Raw genomic sequence first — 22,917 nt, 5'->3', positions numbered from 1 at the left:
TGCTATGCATCTCGCTTCACTGCAAGCCTACTGATTTTTAAAAAAAAAACTGACTAGCTTAGTTATTTATCTTGAGAGTGGTTTGTGCACAACAGATTACAACATTAGAATTTATTACAAAAAACCTTCACGGTCCTATCTTCAGTTAGTCAGCTGAAAACAGTGGGGAACACAATAATAATCTAATATTGTGATTCATACTACACAAATGGTCTCTTATTCATAAACACAAACTGCACAAAAAGACCCACACTGCACTGTGCGCAGAGTATTCAAGATTCAGGCTTTATTCCACAGAAATGCTTTTTGTTTGTACATGAAGTTTCATTTAATGACGTTGACCCAGCAAGACCCTGAATGAGAGGGGTCTATCTCTTTGCGTGGTTTCTAATGTTAAAAGATTGCAGTCTTGACTTCTCCCTGAAAAGCTCTGTACAGCTGAGGAACGGGGGGACGCAAAAATTGTCAGCTCTTTCTTGGTTCCCTTTTCATATTTGTCATATGAAGCACTTAGAACATAAAAGGATGCTTATTGTCTCCAGATCTCTAAAGATCTAAGCAGGCTCCTTTAAAGTGGTAGTACGAGATGACAGCAGAGAGGCAAAGTAAACAGCCAAAAATAAAACAAAGTGGCGATAAAGACAACGCTGTCAATCTGTCCGGGCGAGCCAAGAGGCTCATTTAAATCATGTTAGAGCAAGTAAATCGCATTTAAGTATCTCTTTTGCCCACAGCACATTTGGATTCTGTTCGTGACAAGAAACAGTGGTGACGTCTAATTTAGAGCATGGCGAGTACACAGCATCAGATAAACACCCTGGCTTGTTCCACTTGTCCCCCTTGATTTGTTATACCCTTTACCCACAGCTGATGCCTCCCTCCACATAGACACAGCTTATATTGTCAGATTGCCGCACACGTTGTGCTCCTGCCACACAGAAACAAAGTGTTGGGAATGGATCTATGCAGAGTGCCATGAACCGCTGGTCAAATTATCTGTTACTGTGAATTGTCAATTAACAGAAGCAAAAAAAAAAGGGTACAAAGTTCAAAAAGATCTACAATGTGGAAGTTACTCCTCCACATCGAAAGGAGCCAGTCCAGGTGGTTCAGGCATCCGAAGATCTGGCGACCTGGCCTTGGATAAGTGGAAGAAAAAGGATGGATGAATTGTCATCCACTCTTAAAGTTGGACATACCTAATTTAAAATCTTTATTGTGGAAAATAGTTAAAACACACACACACACACACAAAATATAAATTAATAATTAAACAATATAACACTTACTTGAGATCTTACTTTTTTCCTTAGAGGAGCAAACATATTCATTATGAGTGTCATGTTTTCATTTACTTCGCAATCAAAGTTTCTGAGATGTTATTCGCACATTCGAACCGTAGCGGTGCGATTTATAAATAGATTGGCCTGTTTAGCTGACAACCTCGTCACGCGCTGGAGGCTCGAGGTTTCAAACCGACACCTTGTTTTTCTTAACAGTTGTTGGACTGGCAGCCTGAGATAACAAGACTGGGCATCACAGATGGAAGATGACCCAGTGTGGAGCAGTTTGTTTTAATCCCGAGTCGCTATTCAAAAACAAGTCTTTCAACACTTCCTTTAAAATAAAAAAAAATCTGAATCTGTCTGTTTGTATTCTCTCGCCTGCCTCCAAAGCTTCATGACAATGGCTGTAACCTCCTCAATCATTGTGGTTCCTGTGTAGTGTTTGCTGTGGAGTCTACTGTGAAAAAAGGGGAAATAATAACACTTAATAGTCTGTCAGATGTGCCCGTCTGCTGTAAAGGAAACAAAAATAAATGTAACGAGATTTGAATATCTAACATTTGATGCTGACGCAGGGAGGATAGATCAAAGGGAAGAGAGACGTGCCATAGGGGGGCAATCATAAACACATTTTCTCATTTTAATAAGTGAGGGAAATGGTTTCTAAACCAGTGCATACCATCACTCCCATGCGCTCGGAGTGTGAGAGGCAGGAGAGCAGTGAATTAAATCTAAACATAGCTAATGAGGGTTGGGTTTAAAATAGATATATAAAGAATTGATGACAAGCGGTATTATTATTTTGGATGTAAGATACATGAAATTTAAACATGTTTAAGGCATAAAAAAAAACAAAGAATTCAATACACAGTTTAAGTACACACACACACATATAAATATATATTTGGAAAAACCCAAATTTAGGGTCTTGGTGATAAGTAATATTGTTATATTAAATGTTAATATTAAAGGTAAGTTTATCAGTATATTTGAATATTATTTGTCTTTGCTGGTCAATTTGATGGATTTTGAGTTGTTTTTTTTCCAATATGAGCATGGTGTATTTCAATTCAATTCAATTTTATTTATATAGCTCCAAATCACAACAAAAGTCGCCTCAAGGGCCTTCATAAATATGTATAAATATATACATATTTATGTATATACACCATTTCACCAAAACCATTGTATTGGTGAAATGGTGTATTCATTGGAATACACGTATTTTCTAAAGGTGAGTTTTTGCATCACTGGATTAAAACTAGCTACACAACATATTTATTTATACAATAAAATTATAATAAATATTTACACTCACTAAATGCAGACACTGTAAATATAGCCTAACAGCATGTACCCAAAAAGCTAAAATATTACCAGTTCAGAATAATAAGCAAAGAAAATGATTTGCAATACTGCTTAAGGGTCTGCCAGCATTTGAATGAAATGATTCATAACACTGTAAATTGGGAAGATTTTTAATTATAGTTCACAAAAATACTACAGAGTTGATCCAATTACAAAATATTGCGTGAACATCTTTAGACAGAATATGATCTCTATACATTAGTTATTCCATCTTTGTTACAGCATATACAAGTAATGGGAAAAAGCTTACTCTTAGTGACCTTTAAAAACAAGCCAACGAAAAGCTGAAGTGTAGTGACCCTGTTTCTATAGCCGGAGAGTATTCCAGCTCGTCTTGTTCAAGTATAACGTGTTCATAAAAAAAAAAAAAAAAAGAATAAATAAAGTAAACACAGCACTAAAATAAGAGAGATATTGCACCATTTGATGGCATGTACCAAAAATGTAATATCATGGCAAATATCTTAATCATGCTTACAAACACATTTGCAAATACACACTTATGAATGCCAAAATATGCACAAACAAAATAACAAAATCTAAACTGTGTTTCAAATACTTTTCATGCTTCAAGATATGTAAATCTTATCACATATATGACTCGTCCTTTGATCCTGAGGTGTTAAGTGCAATGTGCATTATTTATGTTTCTATAAAAGCGGACTGAGAACAGATTAACAACATTCAGGTGTTTTTATTGGCTGAAAGGTGGTGTCTGATTGAAACGAGATAACGGTCAAATCATACTGTTCTTCTTCAGTACCTCCAAGTACTGTTGCGTTGCTCTGCTAACTGGGTCCAACTCCTTTCTGGCAGATCCCACAGGTGACATACGGGCGGAGGCAACATCCAGGTCTGCTGTGGCTGAGGACCAAAGACAGACCACAGTTACATCTACATGCAGGTTCTGATTCATAAGAGACAATGCCACTGGGCTTTTGTCATCTCTCTAGTTTCACAGTGCTCACCATTGTTTAATTCCCTTGTTATGCTTCTATCCAACTCACTCTGCATCTGAAAAAAGAGAAAGCTGTAGTTAGTAAATAAATATGGTCTTAACATTAAGTATTAAGACATTTTAAGAAACAGCAGACACGTGAATAACATTTTGCACAATGACACAATATTATAAACATTAAATAGTGGAAAAACACTGCAAGAAAGTCAGTACAAGTAAATGAAACACAGCAGAACATGCCAACCATGCAAGCTCCACCTTCAGCCGCAGTCACACAGCTGATCCTCTAACATCTCAAAGCTGTTGGAGAGCAAACATTTTCCCTCTTAACAAACAATGGCTGCCATGGTGACCACTAACTGTTGTCTGTGCCTGTGTGACTGGTGCTTTAAGTGCAGTGCTGTGTAATAATATTGATATCAATGATACAAAGAGTGAATTATAAATTTAAACAACTAATTTTTTAAATTAAATTAAGCTTTTTGGCTACAAAAAAGTAGCCAAAAAGCCAAAAGCACATAAAACCTTTAAGCAGTCATATCCGTACTTGGTATAAAAAATTAAAAAACAAAAAGACTGATGTAGCTTCTGTGACGTCGACCACTGGATTCTCAACATAATTGTTTCTGTCTAAATCCTTTTTGCAAAAAAACGAATGTGATGAGGAGGGAGGGAACTGAGAAACGGCACGCTATCGCCATCTTGTAGCCTTTAGAAAGAATTTAAGGCACTTCTTAATTGACTTAATTTTTCTGACCCAGAAGCTACATCCTTGTTTTATATTGACCAGGGTCGGATATATGTTGGTAATATTTATGTTTGTTATACCGCCTCAGAATGCAAATACAATAGTTAGTGTGTTGTTGTGTCAGACAACAAATTGGCACATCTTATTGTGACTGATTATTTGATCATGATCTTCTTTGTATCTTAATAGGCTGTTTCTGTCCTTTATCACATGCTTGGAATAAGGCGCTGTATGATAAATACAGCGCCTTATTTGGGGTTTCAAAGCAAAATACACTCTAATATTATAAGAGTATGAAACAAAGAGCCACATCATCTCTAATCTACAAAACAAGTAAAGAGCAAAGAGAAAGTCCACTGAAAGCAAAGATGTTTACGATGTCTGCTGGCATACTGACTTACTACACAGTCACAGCTCACAGGTAAAATAAAATGATTTCTATGATTTTTTTTTAGTAATTTTTTCTTCACATTTTTGAAACCTCAACACATTTTTATATTTAATCATTAACCCTGGTAATATTTTTGTTTCTTATTTTAATGCTATAAAAAAATACTTACATTTTCAAATATATATCCAGAAATAGGTCTATGATGAACTTACATTGACCAGTATAATTTATATTTTTATATTAAGGCATTGATAAATACCTTAATTTCCCTTTACCTTTCCAAATAACCCTTACCCGATAATTATGATACTGGGTAAGGGACAGAGACATTCATGGAGAAATCTCAGTGGATTTGATTTTTTTTTTTAAATCCATTTTTCCCTGTGCTGATCCCAAACATTAATGTTCGCTGGGAAAAAGAACCATAGTAATCCCATGAGCAAGATAGAGGAAAACAGCAGCCAACTGGACTGAGCTAAACACATCTACACACCTGATTATGAGTCTGGTTGAAGAGAAGAGAGGTGAGAGACAGACTTTTGAGCTAGAAGCTAAAACAGTGAGAAATAAAAGAAGATTAGATGTGAAGTACTTTTATAGTGACTAGAGACAGAGAAATTGTGCAAGTGGAGGAAAAGGACAGAAAGGAGGAGAAAAGAAGAAAATTAAAATAGCTTCAGATCTATAGGAATGTTTTCGCTCAATCTAAAATACATGAGATATAACACATAAACAGCCAGAGATGTTCTATGCAGTTACGACAACATAACAACACACTAACCTGGCCAAAAGCAACATTTCTGAATGCCAGTAGTTACAAAATAACACCATGGATGCCATGACTATGAAAATGAAATGGCTCAATATAGATAACTAGTCTACAGAAAAAACAATTCCCTGCAATCGTCATGAGTGAGTGAGCGCGCAGATTAATGATTAATGCAGACCTTGGCTAAGTAGTCCTCCACCCTGCTGTTCTGTCCCTCAGTCACAGGGTTGAGGAGAGAGAGTCCCAGACCAAGATTCCTGTTGAGTGGCCCAAGTGAGGCTCCAAAGTTGGCTGGTGAAGCCAAAGAGCTAAAGTCAAGAGATGGCGCTCCAAGGCTGCCATTTGTGATAAGTGACCTGCTGCGCTCATTGAGCAACTTGGAATTGGCTTCTGCGAGCCGACTGTTGGCCCTGCGGATGGAAAACAACAAATTCAAACTCCCTGCCTGATCACACCAGCTGACTGCATCTACTGATTTAATGACATATTCAGCATTAGACACAAGCACTGATTTTGAAAGTGTCACATGGAACAGCTGGTAAGATGTTCTGACCTCTCTAATTTAGCAGCCAGAGACTTGCGTAGGTGCAGTTCTTCTGTATATAGTTGGCGGTATCTCTCAAGCTCTGTGCGTGTGGACTCTCGTTGGTTAACGCTCTCCTGCTGGGAAGTGCGGGCCCGGCCCAATTCCCCCTCCAGCTCCCGGATTCGCTGCTCCAGCTGAGAGCGCAGGCTAGCTTCATTGGCAGCTTTAATCTGGTCTAGTGCTTCTTGTGATGCAGCCTGAGACTGGGACAAAAACATAAACAGATATTATAAATCAGCAGTGTTGGGTAAGTTACTTTAAATTAGTAACTTAGTTACTTCTATCAAAAGTAACTCAGTTACTTCAAGTTACTCGTTACTTTCAAAGTAACTAGTTACTAGGGAAAGTAACTTTGGTTTTACTCAGAATTCTCTTGTTAATGTGTTGCTTCTGTAACTGGATACCCAGCAAGTTTGCCAGTCTTCTAGCTTGCTTACTTGCCACAAGTGCACTGTGTCACCCACCAATAGAAAGGAAAAAATAATGTGCACATTTCCACGAGAGACATCCCACGCCTGGACCATCGTTGACCGCCGCATGATTCTAGCCTGCTTTTTACATCCAACACAAAAACTGCAGTTGTGGTGCTTTCAACTGTACTCAGAACTCGGAAATTCTGCCTTCTGAATAGGAAGATGTAGGTAACAACAGACTGCAGATGAGCTGCATACAGAGCTGGACTGGGTTGAAAAAAATCATCCCGGGCATCTTAACTAGAGACCGGCCCACCATTATAGGAAAAATCATAAAGCCTTTGAATGAAAATAAACACTGTTGTGACAGTGATGTACACTGTTCTGATGGTATATATGTATCAATCTATCAATTGTTTGTTGTAAGACTCAGATAATTATTTAATAAAAGCTAGATATTTTAAATGAGAATAAGAAAGAAAAGTATTTCCTTGTGCCCCCCTTTCCCTGTTAATGCCCTACATGGACCCCTGGCAACACTTGGCTAGACCCGCCCCTGCACAGTTACCAGCTGTCAGCTACTTAGAAAAGGATCCTGGTGTTATTTGTCTCTCAGAAACAGTTCATAACTTCCCTTCAACTCATTCATGTCACCTAACAGGTAAACCTGTTTCTCCATCACCTGTTCAGCTCTGATGATTCAGTAAGGACATCTCCTGGTTTCATCTTCATGTTTCCCTCTCACCAGATAACCAAACCGATATCATGACCAGCAGCTTTACAGCTGTGGCTCCAGCAAACATCAGCTGATACTAGAGCTGGGCGATAAAACGATAACGATATGTATTGCGAAATAACTTTTTCTCGATAGAAAAATTAAACTATTGCGATAGACCTCATCTCTCTTGTCCTCTTAAAAAAAAAAAAAAAAAGAACAGCCAATCCAAATTAAGTAGCGCAGAGCCGAACTAATCACAGCCGCAGCGTCACGTCAGGTGACTTGTTATGTGCAGCACAAGCGCCAAGGCGCACATGACATGTGTATTTGTTTTTGCAGCCGGGCTGCCCGGGTAATGAAGGAAAGGAGTTTGCCGACTAGAGAAAAATCAACCGAGAGCGTGAGCGAAGGTTACCGAAGAAAAAACAGATGATGGTTCCAATGCTGGAGAGACTGTCAAACGGAAGGGCCACAGAAGTTCCGTGGTGTGAAGGTATTTCGCTATTTCAAGTCTGACAAAAACAGAGTAGCGCCGCACTGTAAATTGTGCCGAAAGCAAGTCTGGAAATACAATAAAGCGGTGCATGCTCAATCTCTGACTGAAAGCGCTAATTCGTCATTCGGCTTTTGTCAGACTAAAGTAACTGTTAAAACTGTTTGAAAAGCTAAGCTATACAACAAGGAGAGATTGATGCTACGTCCACACGTACCCGGGTATTTTTGAAAATGCAGATTTTTCTATGCGTTTGCACCTTTCATCCACACGTAAACGGCGTTTTCAGTCACTGAAAACGGAGATTTTTAAAAACTCCGGCCAGGGTGGATATTTTCGAAAACTCCGTTTTGCATTTACGTGTGGACAAGAAAAAGCGGAGAAAACGCAGGCGTCAAAGGTGTGCGCCTTTTTGACGTCACACTGTGCGCCACGTTATTGTTTCGGTGAAATGAATTTCTACAATACTGTTACTGTTAATTGTACTCTCTGCAGTGTTTAAATGCTTACATATACACACATAGTTACTGTCCCTCCACACATACGACTCGGTTCTGTTTCTATGCCCCATCTTTGTTTACTATTTCCTACCGAGGCTTCTAGACTTCTGATTGGCCAACATTTCTACACGGTTAGGAATATATCGCCACCTGTTGCTTTGGCATGTTCCTAGCAGCGTTTTCCTTCATTTCTGCGTTTACGTGTGGGCGGGATTATTTTTAAAACGCAAAACGGAAAATCTCCGTTTTCAAAAATACCCGTGTGCGTGTGGACGTAGCCTGAGAATTTCCTTTTAGTTCTCAGTTTATTTGATATTGACAAAAGTTAGTCAATTTTGTCTGTTCTTCTGTAAAACGACCTAAGATTTATTTTTAGAATTAAAATTTTGTTTCTAAGTGGAATTGACAATTTAGTGGTCTGTTTTGTTTGTTCTATTTTGAAACTTAAACGCTTTAGCGGCTGCCTTTTGTGTAGTTTACAATATTTGCCTTTATCTGAAACTGAAGTCTCATGTTCCTTAAGTACATCTGCCCTGTTGAACTTATTATGGGAAATAAATATTTTAATTAAAACAAGCTGCTAATTAGTTCACATTTTACTTGTGAGCAACGGCACATTTAAATCTTACAAATATAGTTATTTGGCTTATATCGTGAAATATATCGTTATCGCCTGAAATGAAAAAAACATATCGTGATATGAAAAAATCTTATATCGCCCAGCTCTAGCTGATACTAGCAATTAATATTAAATAAATTCTAACAACAGCTGATCAAGATTAAACGTGCTGCTGTTGTTTAGCACGACATCCGCTGGTTTCCTCTTTCTGGCGCAAAGTGGGCGATAAATAAACAAGAGAGAAAAGCCGATCAGCTGATCATTGATCAGTTTCATGATTGAAGTAGCAACAGGAGAGGGAGGGGAGAGAATGAGAGAAGAAGAGGCAGCTGACAGCGTAAACACAGAATAAATCCAGCTTTGTGTCTTTTTATTGTAGCTACAGTCCGGGACACACTGTTCCTTTTCACCTCAATACCAAACGCGTAATATTTTCTCTGAATACAAGACGATTCTGTTTTTTACTGGACGGTTGGCAACTCTAATAATTAACCGTATGAACAAAATAAAGTTCAACATCAGTAGCACCCACCCAGCTGTATAGAAACTCCATCATGCTAGCTAGCACGCAGTACGAAAAAGTCAGCACAACGAAAATAAACTCCACCTAAACTTGGTTTATATCTGACCCAGATGGACTGCAGGTTATAACTTCTTACCTGAAGTTCAGTTCACCTGACACTCTCGGACCGGCGGCCGCTTCGGGTCTCTCCTCTTGCCTCCCTTTTCCTTCATCCACCTGCTGGCTTCCACCACTTGCTAATGTTATTGAATCTGTGGAAGCTCCGCGATATCCACCACACGAAGTAACGAATAACGAGCCTTTCTAAATCCCAGTAACGAGTAACGCGTTCCTGGTTTGGGCATAATAACTAGTTACCGTGCTCGTTACCACAATAATAACGTAGTTACTGTAACGCGTTACTTAATAACGCGTTAGTCCCAACACTGTAAATCAGATCCCTAGGCCATGTCCTTTTACTATTTTTAATTAAATATTGGATTAAATAATATATATTAAATAATAACTATATCATTATTTATTTGCATAGAGTTTCACTTTTTATGGAAACTGGTTACTATGGACAGGCATGTATTAATCACAGAAACCACATACATATGTCATTCACACACCAGCTACATTATCATTATCACTCATTCTAATTTTATTATGCTCATTTTTTAAAATGTATTTATTTTAGGGTTTTTATATTTGTGCTCCTGTTGTGCACGCTGTAGCTTGGTACCTGGAGGAACAGGTTAACCTGCTCCAGCTTCTGTTGTATTTCCTGCCGAGCTCTTTCCTCTGCATCGCGCCGGTACTGCTCCACGTGGCTCTGCTCAACCTGAGCAGTCTCCATTCGGCGTCTTAGGTCCAGTACCTCTTCCTCCAACTGCCTCTTACTCCTCTCAAGCAAATCATTACTGTGGCTCATGCTCTTCAAGGAAGTCACCTGATCCTTGAGCTCCTCATTCACCTTCTCTAGCTGTCTGCGAAGAGATGCTTCCTTCTCCAACTGCACCTGCAAATCGTCCACCTGGGGATAAAGGGAATCCTTGAGGCCAGTGTTTGACAGCTGATGTATAAAGCTACATGTAGGAGACTGACACTAGAGCCATAGCACATTCTCAAAGATACTGGGTAATATTGGAAAGGTTTAAATCTGCTGTGTCAGATGGACAAACCCTGTCTTTCATTCGCCCAAAGTGCCCCTCAGTGTGTCTGCCCAGATCCATCCGCATGCTGCTCATAGGAGAGCCAAACTCAGCACCACCAGCGTCTTGATCTCGCATTTTCTTTTTTGCAGTCTTCAATAAGGCTCGCAGCCTTAAAAGCATAAACACAAGTCCATTTCACATAGAGAAATAAAGACTGAGCATTTATCACAAACAAACCAATCCTATGATCTGATCTAAAACTGAAAATGACTACAAACATCAATTAAAGCATAAACTTCATTAGTAAGTCATTTAGGTTGTGATTTTCTTTTTTAAAATCAGTTATCCAGTTATCATACAACAAAGTTAAGGTAACTGTATCCCACAAAAAATTGACATAGAGATGTAACAACTTTAATTTGAATACATAGAAAGAAAAGACTAGTTTAATACAAACTCAAATACAAAACATAAATCATCAGTTAAAGAGAAAGTCTTGTTATAAACAAACATTTTGTCTGGGAATTAAAAAAAAAAAAGCACATCCTTACTCCGGATACAGACACTGGTGCACCACAGTCACAAAAGCAAGGAAAGGCTGCACTCTACTGGATCCTAGGTGTACCTAAACACCACAATAAGGCACTGCCAAAGGTGAGGAGGGCATGAGGAGAAAGTTAGGAGTCACCTGTACATTTCTTTTTGAAGCTCTGTGTTTCTCTTTATCTCCTGATCCAGACGAGTATCAACAGCTTTCTTCTGCTCTGCTATTTTCTTGGCTTTCTTCTTTTCGATCTCCATCTGCAACACAAACAACAGCCAGATAACTCACGACTCCTAGATCTCAGTTCTCATGCTGTGTACAGAGGTGTAAGCTTGCTCACCTGGCTGTTCAGTTCTCCTTTTTCCTTTTCAAGTTCTGCCAATCGTACTCCCAACTTAGAGCGGCCTTTTAGCTCCTCCTCCCACAAGGCCCGAGAGTCCTGGGCCGTGTGAGAGAGCAAGCTCTGCTTCTGGACCTGAAGAAAAAAAAAATATAAAGAAATATATATATATATATATATATATATATATATATATATAACAGGAGCTCCCATCGACAAATTTCCTGTTTAATCAAAATGTAGCTTCAGCTACAGATAAAATATGTGATTGTGTTTAAAATGGGGCCTATTTTAATGTAATCTTTCTTTTCTCCATCAAAAAAGGCTTTAAAAGATTACTAGAGTAAGAAATTGAAATATAATATGCCAAAGGTTTTAATAGTGAGGAAACAGAATATGCCACCAACCTCTCTATTCAGTTGGTCTTCCAAGGTCATCTTACTGCTTTGGAGGTTCGTAACCATGTCCTCCAAGTGACTTCGAACCTACAGAAATGAGAAAAGCTTCTTAAACGGAAACTAATGATGGATTTTGGGTTTTTTTGTGACGCTGTTACACTTTTCTTCATTATTTTGGAAAGGAGAAAACTAAAGGAAGTAACATGCACCATGCAACCCAAGAATACACAGAGTGGAAAACCCCACACACCGAGATAAAAGTAAAGGGAGAAATTTTTGCATTTGCATTTATTTTTCAGTCACCAAGAAGAACTCAACAAAACCAAAGATATTTCTTCTCTATTTGCTTATTTTTGAATTCCTGGTGTAGCAGGAATCCTCATAAAGCACCAAAAAACTTCATCCAAATACAGTCCGATTTCATTACTTTTTTCCAATCTATATTATTTTGGAAACTATAAAATGTAATCCCACACAGGAAAAGCTAAGTCTACATCCACAATACCAACCCCTCCTCCAGGTGAGCAGCCAGATAGCTGGAAAAAGATTGCAAACCTTAAAATACAATAATGATCCACTGCAAAAACTAGTAGATATGGCAAATTATGAACACCCTGTGTGTGTCAGGACTTTGACTACTCACCGCGGCAGCTTCCTGAGCTCCTTTCTGCAGTGCATCAATTTTGTTGGACTGTTGCTTCGCAGCAGCTTCTAGTCTGGCATTCTCAATCTCCAGCCTGACATGACATAAAAGATATGGCTGAAGATGCTTCTATCAGATAGAATTACATTATAATATATATTTATTTATATGTGATAAGGTTGGCTTGTTCCATAACACCTACTCTGTTACATTTAATGTTTGTATATGTGGTATCTACTGAAAACTCAAATGTATATCTGGATAACATGTGCTTGTAGGTACCTCTGCACAGCATCCTCCAGCTGTTTGATCGTGGTGTCAGAAGCAGCTGAGGTAGACAGCGCCTCCTGGAGTTTCTGAGCAGCAGTGGAGAGTTCCTTTTCCCTTTCTTCCAAAGTGCTCTTCAGGCTGTTAATACGTCTCTCTGACTGCACATACTCATCCTCACTTTCCTCCAGCTGCATGACAAAACCGCATCCACATCATCAGCATCACCACATCATTGCCCTATACCCTAAAAATATAGATAATAAACCATCTAATTTAAGTCAAAGTTGAGCTAGCCTCATTTCCCACTAATACCTTTCCTTTGAGTCTGTCCAGGTCTTTGAGGAGCCGAGTCTTCTCTTCCTCCAGGTCATTGCGATAGCGCGTGTTGACCTCCAGAGAGGCTTCGCTCATTGACAACTTTTTGAGTGAGTCGGCGAGTTCCTGCTGCAGCTGCCTCAGACTAGTCTGCGCACGCAGAATTCAGAGAAAGGGAGGTTTTGAAGGGATGCTTTAATTGATATGTGGAAGAAAGGCTAAAAGTGGTTCTGGAGAAGCAGTCATGTAATCTTTCTTATTCTGCACAACCTTACCTCTCTTTCATTCTTGTCTTCCTCCAACTTGTAGACCTGGTCGCGGAGATCCACCGCCTTACTGGCGAGCTCCTTATTTCTGTCCTCCAGTAACTGTACCCTCTCTTCACAGTCAGAGCGCAGCTTGGACAAAATGTCACTGAAGCGCTCTTGGGCATCTGTCACAGCACGCTCCTTTGCAGCGCCTTTGTTTTGGGCCTCTTCCAGCTGTTGCCTTAGTAACATGGCCTCGCTCTGTGCTTGAACTAGCCGCTCTTTTGTGGCCTCTTGACATGCTTTGTTACAGCTGACCTCCTCCCTGTGAGTCTGCAGAGCCTTTTCTAGCTCCTTGACATGAGCGACTGCCTGGTCCTTTTCGCGCTGTAGCACTTCCAGCAGGACGCCCTTCTCCGTCAGCTGCATGGTGGTACGGTGAACTTCATTTTCCATGCTGTTTGCGTGGGACTCTGCCTTGGCCAGCTTCTGGGACAGGGTGCTGACTTCCTCACGCTGACTGGCTGCTTCACCTTGAGGAATAAATGAAAGAGACAAATTCAAAAAACCTAGTGAGCAAATCTTCTTACTAGTTTAGATTAATTGAAACTGCTGTCTCTAAATAAAACCTGACTTATATTCATATTCTGCTATTGCAAACAGGTGTGCCATAAGAGTGGTTCGCATGGTTCTAGCAACAGAATGAGTCTGACAGAAAGCATAAAATACTTGCCTAGTTGACTAAGTGTGTGTTTAAAAAAAAAAAATCTGATTTATAAAATTCTGTTGCTTGGTGATATTGATGCTCCAACTAACCTGCGAGTCTGTCTTTGAGACGCTGATGTTCCTCTTTCTCCCGGAGCAGAGCCTTCTCGGTTTCTGACTTAGATGCGAGACAATGCTCGGCATCCTTTACAGCCCCAGCCAGACGAGTGCGAGTCAATTCAACCTCCTCCTCCAGTTTATCGCGAATCTGACGTTCGTTTTCCAGACGGGTCGTTGTTATTGCCAGTTCAGATTTAAGGGTCGTAACCTGGTTTTTGTAGTTGAACACAACTTGGGCCATGGTTTCATTGTTAAGCTGGGATTCCCGCCGTACCTCTTCGAGCTCTTCTTTCAGTATCTCCCTCGCCTCTATAAGGTGGCTCTCGTTCAGACTGCTTTGAGTCTGCAAACGCTCAGAGTCTGTCCTCAGGATGGTGAGCTGCTCCTGTAAGGAAGCGGTCTGCTGCAGTAGCTCTCGCTCCCTGTCACTGGCTTCTGTGAGCTGAGATAAAACCTGTGGACATCAGGAAATGATCTGATGGGTTTTCTATACAGTGCTGATTTTCAAATGTATTAATCATTGAAAACTTTTTAAATCCTTAAGACATTTAAACTAAATTTTCAAAACCTAAAGGCAAGTTTTACTTATAAAAACACAACAAAAAAAGTTCTAAAATGATGATTACTTCACTGCTTTTGATCATGTTTCTTTTGTTTTCCTCTTCTGTCTCTTGGTGCTTCCTCAGATGGCTGCTCAGAAGATTCTCCTGAAGGGTGCGTGCACTGCGCTCCTGAGCCAGCAGTCTCTGCGTCTCATTGTGGGCCTGTTCAAGCTAGACAGATGATGTGTCAGACAATAAATAAATACACCAATAACATAAAATACTGAAAGTCATTATTACATCAACATTAATAAAAAAAAATTTTTTTATTAATTACTATTAAAAATAATACCATGCCAACTGACATAATCATGTGAAAATAAAAGCACATCTGAAACAAAACTAAAACAAAAGAAATACTAAGAACTACCGCTCACAATCTACAGGCCTAAATAAATAATAATATGGTGCAATATGTCATGTGTTGTTTTTTAATTAGATATTTAATACTAATTTTAAAACCTGGTAAGGACAAATTCATGTTTGCTATATCCTGATATGTCAAACCTGAAAGAGTGTGTACTTTCTTTTTCACATGATTGAATTATGGCCTAAACAGTTAATAAAAATAATTTAACAATGACAACGGTAGTACAAATACAATACAATAATTATAATAAAATAAAAACACAATTTCACAGTTTTACTTTCACACAAAAAAAAGGAATTCAAGAAATGTACCTGTTTCATGTTGTTAACAAGTCTTTTAATCTCTAGCTCGAGGTTCATGTGCACCTTCTGCATTTCCTGAATTTCTTTCTGATGTTCCTCATCCATCCTCCTCATCTTATCGGCAGCGGTACTGTACTTCATGGTGGTGTGGCGGTGATTCTCCCGTTCTTGTTTCAGCTGAAATCTGCACAATGTGTCAGTCATAAAGTTCAAGTCAATATTATCAAAATAAACAGTACGAACATTAAAAAGATAGTCAAAGCTGTCCATGTTGTTCCATGGTCAAGACTACCTGCTGAAGTTCACCCTTAGCATCAGATTGTATACGACATGCTAACTTTGAACTGTGCCTGCCTTGTGTGACTTATACAATTCCACTGTGGTACAATATTGCCTCAACACCAGTTTTTTTTTTGTTATTGTGCTTGTTTTTTTGTTGTTGTTTTTTTTACTTTACATTGGAAGTTTATGAAAGTTTATTAAAATGCTTCTTTACATGCCAGTGAAGGTGATTTATATTTTTCTGTAGGTGATTATCTGGATGGCAAAAAAAGTGTGTGTGTGGGGTTTGTTTCCCTGTCAGCAACCCCATGAGCTGAGATGGCACTGACTAGGACTGGGTATCGTCACTGATTTCTAGAATCGATTTGATTCTGATTCACAAGGTCCCGATTCAATCCACAATTCGATTCGATTCCTCTTTGCCTCAGACAGTCATGAATATTAGAATTCTGATCATTTGTCAGTACTGACACTTGTGAGACTTCATCAGAGGTGTAAGCATCACAGCAGATACTTTTGTGTCAAAGTAACTGAGGATAAAACACAGAAAAACATGAAGGAGATTTTCCTGGCCTGGCTTTTTATAACAGATAACCTTAAAAATATTCTGCAGTAGATCAAAAACGGAAGAAAACCATGAATCAACATATAAACATTATCCTGATGCTGCTGAAGTGAAGCAGAGCAAAGTTACAGAGGTTTTATTAGAGACACAGCCAAGCATTTTGCAATTCGGCATCATTTTAAAAAGTTTAAATTTCTTCGGTATTGAACAGCAGAAATGAGACTTTCTTGTCAGAAGTCACTTAAATAAATGAAAAAAACAAACAAAAAATACGGCTGACAGCGCTGTAAACAACAGTAGACTGTTGGGTAATAACCAAACAAATAATGCAGAAAACAAAAATTTGAGATGGTAAACTTTTCTTCAAGTACACTGAGAGAGAAAAAGCTGTGCAGGAAGTGTGATTTTATCGTGGTGGAAGCAAAACAGTAAAGGTAAGAGGGAATTGATGACGATGTTTATGTGAAGCGAAATGTGAAGCGTAGTTTTGATCTTCTTTTGCTGCTGGTTCAGTGAATTTTGGTCGGAGAGCGACAAAACCTGCAGCATCAGAATCTGTCAGATGTCTGTGTACGTCCCATCAGGTGAGAAAGCTTTCATCTGACTGATTCTGATGCGTCGGGTCCGCACTTTGTATTTACGTCTTTTTGCAGATTCTGTTTACCTGCTCTCATTTACTGTTTCATCTGTTTGGTGGTTGTTGACATAGTTTTGTGAGGTATAACCTGAGAGTCTGCGTGTCGGGGAAAATACATTTATATTTAAAAACTGATTCAGATTTAATGAATTGATATCGCGTTATTTAAGCTAAAATCGATTTTAATCAGAAAATCGATTATCGAAACCCACCCCTAGCACTGACCAATTAAATGAGTCTAACTTTATTCTGAAAAGCTAAAAGGGACAAAACAGTAGATAGGAAGCTGTAAAGCAATGGTTACAGAGTGCTCCAGTGTTTGAGAAAAAAAATAAAATAAAATGACTTATTTCATACTTGAGATTTGTAACTTCAGTCTGTAATTCCAACTGGACCCGCTCCATGGCAGACTTGGCATCTTTAATGTCCTCCAATGAGCTCTTCAAGTCTCGCCTCTCTGTTTCCAGCAGGGCCACTTTATCAGTCAAGTACCTATGCCGATCCTTTGCCTTCTTGATGGAGCGCTCATATTCATGGAAAATGTTCTGCAGCTTCACTACACATGTTGAGTCTGTGAGACACAGCAGATGGAGGCTGGATGGGAGTTTCATTATGTTCACGGCACATAGAAGGTCTTGGTTTCAAAGGTAGGTTACATATAAACAACTTGTGTCACAAATTCCTAAAAAGCAAGACTTATTAGTTAACTTATGTGTGGAAAAAGGTGAATCAGTACCCAAAGTTGCTGAGTCCAGTTTCTTAATGAGGAGGGAGGCGTGACTGTAGCCTGTAGCAGGTGAATCAGCATCATCTGTGGCTGTGTCTGAGGACTGAGTGAGTTCATCAAAATCTTCTGCCATTCCCACCTCCTCACGGTCCTAAACATCAAAACAATAAGTAACATTAACATTACCCATTTTCTGTTCACTTAGTTCAAACTTTCATTTCAAGGTATGAACTGGTGTCTTACCTTATCCTTCTTTGGTCCACTTGCTGCCAAACTGAGCGAAGCAACGCAAAGAAGAAGAAGAAGAAAATCATGCCATTCAGAAAAACAATATGAATGTTCCTTAATTATGAGACAAGTTATTGGAAGTGTATTTGGTATGATGCAGTATACGATCCAGTTATAGGAAGGTAGCAGTTAGTTTAAAGAGTGAAAAGAGTAAAGAACAAATGCATGCTAATCATCAGCAAGATCCAACATTGTAAAGCTTTGCTCAGACTTGAAGCAAAATGTTTGTCACCTGGGTTTTATTATTCAAGCAAATGTTACCACTTCAGTGATACAAAATTATCTGGGTTTATTTCTAACAAATCATTAATGCTCAAACATGATCCTATAACGTGTTAATAATAACGAGCCTCTCCTTTTTATTTCTATGCTTCTTCTTCTCATTTCAGTAGGTTTATTATATTAAGTAGTGCAAGTGTTACAAAAACTATCCAAAAAAAATCTTCAATTTCTGCACCTAGACTGATTATTTGACATATCACACCTATTCAATACTTTCCACTGGCTATATACAGATTTGTGCTGCGTGTATAATTTATTTTGCATTCAGTCTGAACATACCTTACGGGTTAGTGACAGAGAGGTAGAACTGATACATATGAGGGCATACTGTATATATACCTTCCTTCATCATCCGACACTTCACTTAAAGTGCCATCGTCAAACACACAGAGAGGACCTCCATTAATATGTGTGTTGGTCTGAGGGGCTCTGCTGCCCTGGGCCCCTCGGACCAACTCTGACTGTAAAGTCTCCACTACAGCTTGCTTCTCTTGTTTGTTGCTAATGCAGGTTTGCTGGACTGGGAGATGCAATTGCACTGGAGCCCTGTTGGTGCTACAGAGAGCAATAAATCTGATAATCAGCGACATGTGACTTTTTAAATGCAACAATGTATCAATTTTTAATGGAAAAGAAAAGAAAAAAACTTTGAGACATCACAAAACAAAAAACTTAAAACTGGACTCTCTCTGCCAAAAGAAAAAAGAAAAAAAGAAAAAACAAACAAACAAAAAAATCAAAAGCCCAACATCTGATTAGAGGACTGTGCATGTGTTGCTTTGAATAAAGGGAGCAATCGCAACATCTACTGACGATAACTGTGAATCTACAAAGCAAAACTGCACATACCTCATGGCGGCCTCGGGCTGCTGCTCCTGGTCAAGTGCTTCAGCTTGATTTGACAGGCATCCTAAGCTGGTCTCAGGTTTCCCCATACCAGTTTCCTCCAATGCTATTCCACTAGTAACCTGGGAAGTACTTGATTTTTGTACCTCAACCTCGATTTCTGTTCTCCCTTTTCCAATCTGAGGAAAAAAGTAAATATTTGATAGCTGGCCTTCAGATATTCACTGTAACTGTAACAGGTTTGGTCCAGCCTTTTAAGATGCATTTTGGAGTTGGTACTTGCTCACTTTGTCATACATAATTTAGTGCCACCCTTCCCTTTGGAGACCTAACACCTTTAACTTAATTACAAGGACATATTTTACATGCACTGCAATTCTTGGAAACTAAAATGAGAAAATGTCATCAACGTTAAATAAAGAGATAAAGTTTGTATCTCTTTCCACAGAAAAACAGCAAATAACTCAAAAGGCTGACCAAAATACAATCCTCATACCTCTTAATAAAGACAAGCACAAAGACAAACTGAAGCATTGCATGCATAAAAAGACAATAAACAACAACACATTTATATCATCACTATGGTGATTCTTTTTAGAGCCAAGAAGGCCACTATTTATTCAAACCTCATACAAAACCTAAAAACAGAGACGTCATACAACACCGATGTAACAATACATGCAAAACTCATGCACAGCTGAAAGCTAGACATGACAAAAGAAAACACAAGACTGCCCTTTGTGTAATGTGAAAGTGCAATCAAGAAGGACAATCGACAAAATGTACTGAAAATGAATTTCAAACAAATGTTCAATTCTACCTTTTTTAAGGTTTGTTAAAGACAAATATCCATGGAGAAACATGCAACCTCACTTCTACTTGAAATTAGATCTACAGAAAACCTATATGACATGGAAAATTACCATTTCACAGCCCCCCCAAACACACACGCACACACACCTATGATGAACGGCCACTTTGAGCCCTTGGAAACAGGTGAGTAAAAGAAAGAAATGAAGTACATGAATGACATGAGAAAAAGAGAAAGCGAGGCAAGAAAGGAACTATCGATGGGGCGGCCATCCTCTACCTCTTTCTGAAGTTGGGCTTTTTCTTTCTCCATATCGAGGAAGACAACCTTCAGCATCCCTACCTCAAGTTTAAAACTTTCCATGTCCTCTTCCAACTCTTCATCAGAAACACCGGGAACAGGTGCTGAACTTCTGAAGGGAGGCTGACATATAGCAAACTCGTTGGGATCGTCTTCTGAACTTGCAGTATTCTCCTCGGTTTGACTTAGATCAGCACGGCTTGTGACGGTGCCATCACAAGCTGGTTGCTCCTGCATCCTGTCCTCGCATAAGGAGTTTGCATTCGATTCAGCTGCAGAGTCCTCTGGTCCAGACTCTCTCTGCTCAGGTATGGTGAGAAGGGCAGTGCTTTTTGCTCTCGCAGTAGGACGCTCAATGACTTCCCCATCTTCTTCATCACTTGAATCTTCTTCTGCAGAGGCGGATCCAGCTGTGACCTGTTCTTCTGTGATGTCATGTCTTGATTTAAACAGTTCTCCAAATTTTTCTTTTAATTCACCAGCGACACTCTTGAAGGTGGACTTTACCTCTCTTTTCTCCACCTCTACCCAGAGCTTCTCATAACGTTTTTCCCATGGCACGCCACCGCTTTCTCCAGGACTGCAAAGATCTCTAAACTCGTTATCCTTTTTTCCATTGTCAGATTTATTTAGATCTAACTCACTTCTATCTACTGCATCATCTTTCTCCTTTGATGGCATGAGTGGACATAACACAAAGAACAGACAAGACAAAAATGCAAAAACTGAGACTTGATAAAATATTCGAGAAAATATTCAGGCTACAGTGCATTCTCATTCTTCTTCCTATATTTTCATCATAGAAAATACTCATGTTTACAGGATTATTAAATAACATACTTGATATCTTGATTGACCCTTTTCTTTTTAGACTCTAAAACAGAAATAAGTGATTTCTGGCATGGTAAACATGCCAGTAGTAAACATAGTAAAGCTGTCAGGAAACCATATGCAGTCAAATAGAATCAGCAGCTCGAATCAGGATGTCAGACATAATAATGTCTTTGCCACCTGGAAGCTTGAAAGAGTCTTTCTTTAGAGTATAGGATAAATTAAATTTTGGGGGTTGTGTCATGTTATTTGTCCACGATAATTCCAGTATGTTTTTATGTGATATAAAAATGTCAGTTTGCATATCATTGCAATAGCATCATACATTTATGTTCCCTAGTGTAGCTATAGAGAAAGAGCTGCATGTGGGAGATACTTCAACAACCTCTGACAAAACATAGCAGTTATACCTATTTAAACTGCTGCTGCTAAAGGTAGAAACAACTTGTTTTTCAACTTGAGGCAAAAACGCACCACAAAGGAATAGATACCAGCAGCTGATGGGGTGTAAACAAATGACTCCACCAAGTATCGATGTAGAACTCAGTAGATGCATTTCATGTGGCAAGAAGCAAATTGATGGAAATGCCAGATGTGGTTACATGGAGGAAATTGAGGGCTTTAAGCAGCTGCTTAAAAAATCTGACCCAAAATGTGACAATACTGGGCAGCTCCTGATGAGTTACAAGGTGAAGTTACTTCAGTTATAGTTCAATTAAAGTGTTATACAGTTTTTTGTACTTTTACCCAACTTGTCCAGGGAAAACACTACCTAGACTACCTTTGTACATTACATTTATGCTGTGTCACTGGATATGATACTGTGTCACTGCTATTGCACTATACTGCTGTTGCTGCTGGCAACTTCATTCAACAGATCCACAGTGTTATCCACAGTAAAAAAACATAAATAAATAAATAAAATAAAAATGCTTTTTATTGACTTACACTTATAAATGCTGCAAACATCAATAAAACATTAATTTTGGTTTAAAAAATACTTTGATTTTTCTTTAAATATCATGATGTAATTATTTTGAGGTTAGTTTGAGGCCAGCCCAATGGTGTTAACATTACATTTATTTTGTCTGCCAGAATGACAAATGATCTAATGATGAAGCAATGTCATAAATATGTGTGAACAGATTTACCAGAACATATCATTTTGTGCTGTTTATTCCTTTGATTAGGAATGTCTTGGTACGTTTTTTTTTCATGTCTGAAACAAAAATAAATCAAGAGAAATACTTAGTAGGGATGGCCATTTTACCACCAATTCTCACCTTTTGTTGCTGCTCTTCAAATTCTGTGATGATTTCACTGTCTTTCTCCATCAGTGAGGGGTCAGCGGACCCTAGTAAAGAAACAGAGACATCAGACAAAGCAAAGGGCACAAGTTCATAAAAAGGCAAGGCTAAAAAGACCAAAGAACCTTACTTGGTTTAACTGTTGCTTGAGGCTCAGCCATATTTTGTAGCGGATTGTCATTTTGAGCTGTTTTGCAAGATGTTATGTTTTCGGTTTCCCAATCAGATTCTGAATTAGAACGAATAAAAGAGGCAAACCGCCAAGAATAGGTTAGTATGATATATTTTTTAATCATTATTATTCCTGATAATAATAAAGGTGATAATAATAATCATAATAATAACAACAAGTCAATGTTTAAGAAAGAACATCAAAGCTCTTGCTATGCGTTACCTTCTTCACTCTCTAGTTTCTGAGGGACCGTCTTCCGTGTACGAGGTTGGGGCTGGGGAACAGATTGAGAGTGTGTGATGGGCAGTGTCTTGTCTGGGCTGATGCTCTTCTGATGCGTCAGTGTTGCTGTGGTAACATCATCTTTTTCCTGGTCCTTATCAGATGAACTGGAGCACTCTGGTATTTTCTTAACTACAGGGGACGCCACCCTGTGACCAGACAGGGCTCCCATACTGGCAGTACTGGCTGAGTCCCAGTCCGATGCATCTGTCAAATTAATGC

At 38.9% G+C, this 22,917-nt stretch overlaps 1 protein-coding gene across 10 annotated transcripts in view; it reads right to left on the bottom strand.

Annotated features, from left to right (window-relative positions):
- Positions 1-2,748: 2,748 nt before the first annotated feature.
- The window catches only part of si:ch211-272n13.3 (ankyrin repeat domain-containing protein 26), a 38,980-nt gene continuing 18,811 nt past the window's right edge, over positions 2,749-22,917 (bottom strand). For 5 of the 10 annotated variants that reach the window (XM_039614539.1, XM_039614535.1, XM_039614537.1 and 2 more), the window contains 26 exons: positions 22,636-22,902; positions 22,372-22,470; positions 22,218-22,288; positions 20,083-20,772; positions 18,996-19,171; positions 18,486-18,701; positions 17,820-17,850; positions 17,586-17,727; positions 17,207-17,420; positions 15,375-15,549; positions 14,718-14,864; positions 14,083-14,545; positions 13,294-13,799; positions 13,016-13,168; positions 12,716-12,891; positions 12,434-12,527; positions 12,300-12,326; positions 11,800-11,877; positions 11,393-11,527; positions 11,197-11,309; positions 10,536-10,677; positions 10,097-10,387; positions 6,074-6,309; positions 5,699-5,930; positions 3,623-3,668; positions 2,749-3,518 (listed from right to left, as the gene is read on the bottom strand). In XM_039614539.1, coding sequence (XP_039470473.1) covers positions 3,391-3,518; positions 3,623-3,668; positions 5,699-5,930; positions 6,074-6,309; positions 10,097-10,387; positions 10,536-10,677; positions 11,197-11,309; positions 11,393-11,527; positions 11,800-11,877; positions 12,300-12,326; positions 12,434-12,527; positions 12,716-12,891; positions 13,016-13,168; positions 13,294-13,799; positions 14,083-14,545; positions 14,718-14,864; positions 15,375-15,549; positions 17,207-17,420; positions 17,586-17,727; positions 17,820-17,850; positions 18,486-18,701; positions 18,996-19,171; positions 20,083-20,772; positions 22,218-22,288; positions 22,372-22,470; positions 22,636-22,902 — 5,048 coding nt within the window. In that variant the 3' untranslated portion in view covers positions 2,749-3,390. Of the gene's footprint in view, positions 3,519-3,622; positions 3,669-5,244; positions 5,303-5,698; positions 5,931-6,073; positions 6,310-10,096; positions 10,388-10,535; positions 10,678-11,196; positions 11,310-11,392; positions 11,528-11,799; positions 11,878-12,299; positions 12,327-12,433; positions 12,528-12,715; positions 12,892-13,015; positions 13,169-13,293; positions 13,800-14,082; positions 14,546-14,717; positions 14,865-15,374; positions 15,550-17,206; positions 17,421-17,585; positions 17,728-17,819; positions 17,851-18,485; positions 18,702-18,995; positions 19,172-20,082; positions 20,773-22,217; positions 22,289-22,371; positions 22,471-22,635; positions 22,903-22,917 lie in introns of all 10 variants that reach the window. The other 5 variants (XR_005613678.1, XM_039614538.1, XM_039614536.1 and 2 more) reach the window with 5 other exon arrangements.

Source organism: Oreochromis aureus, linkage group 7 (genome assembly GCF_013358895.1).
Source record: "Oreochromis aureus strain Israel breed Guangdong linkage group 7, ZZ_aureus, whole genome shotgun sequence".
Classification (NCBI taxonomy): domain Eukaryota; kingdom Metazoa; phylum Chordata; class Actinopteri; order Cichliformes; family Cichlidae; genus Oreochromis; species Oreochromis aureus.
The sequence above is the reverse complement of the archived record's forward strand: the minus strand, read 5'-3'. Positions and strand labels throughout refer to the sequence as shown.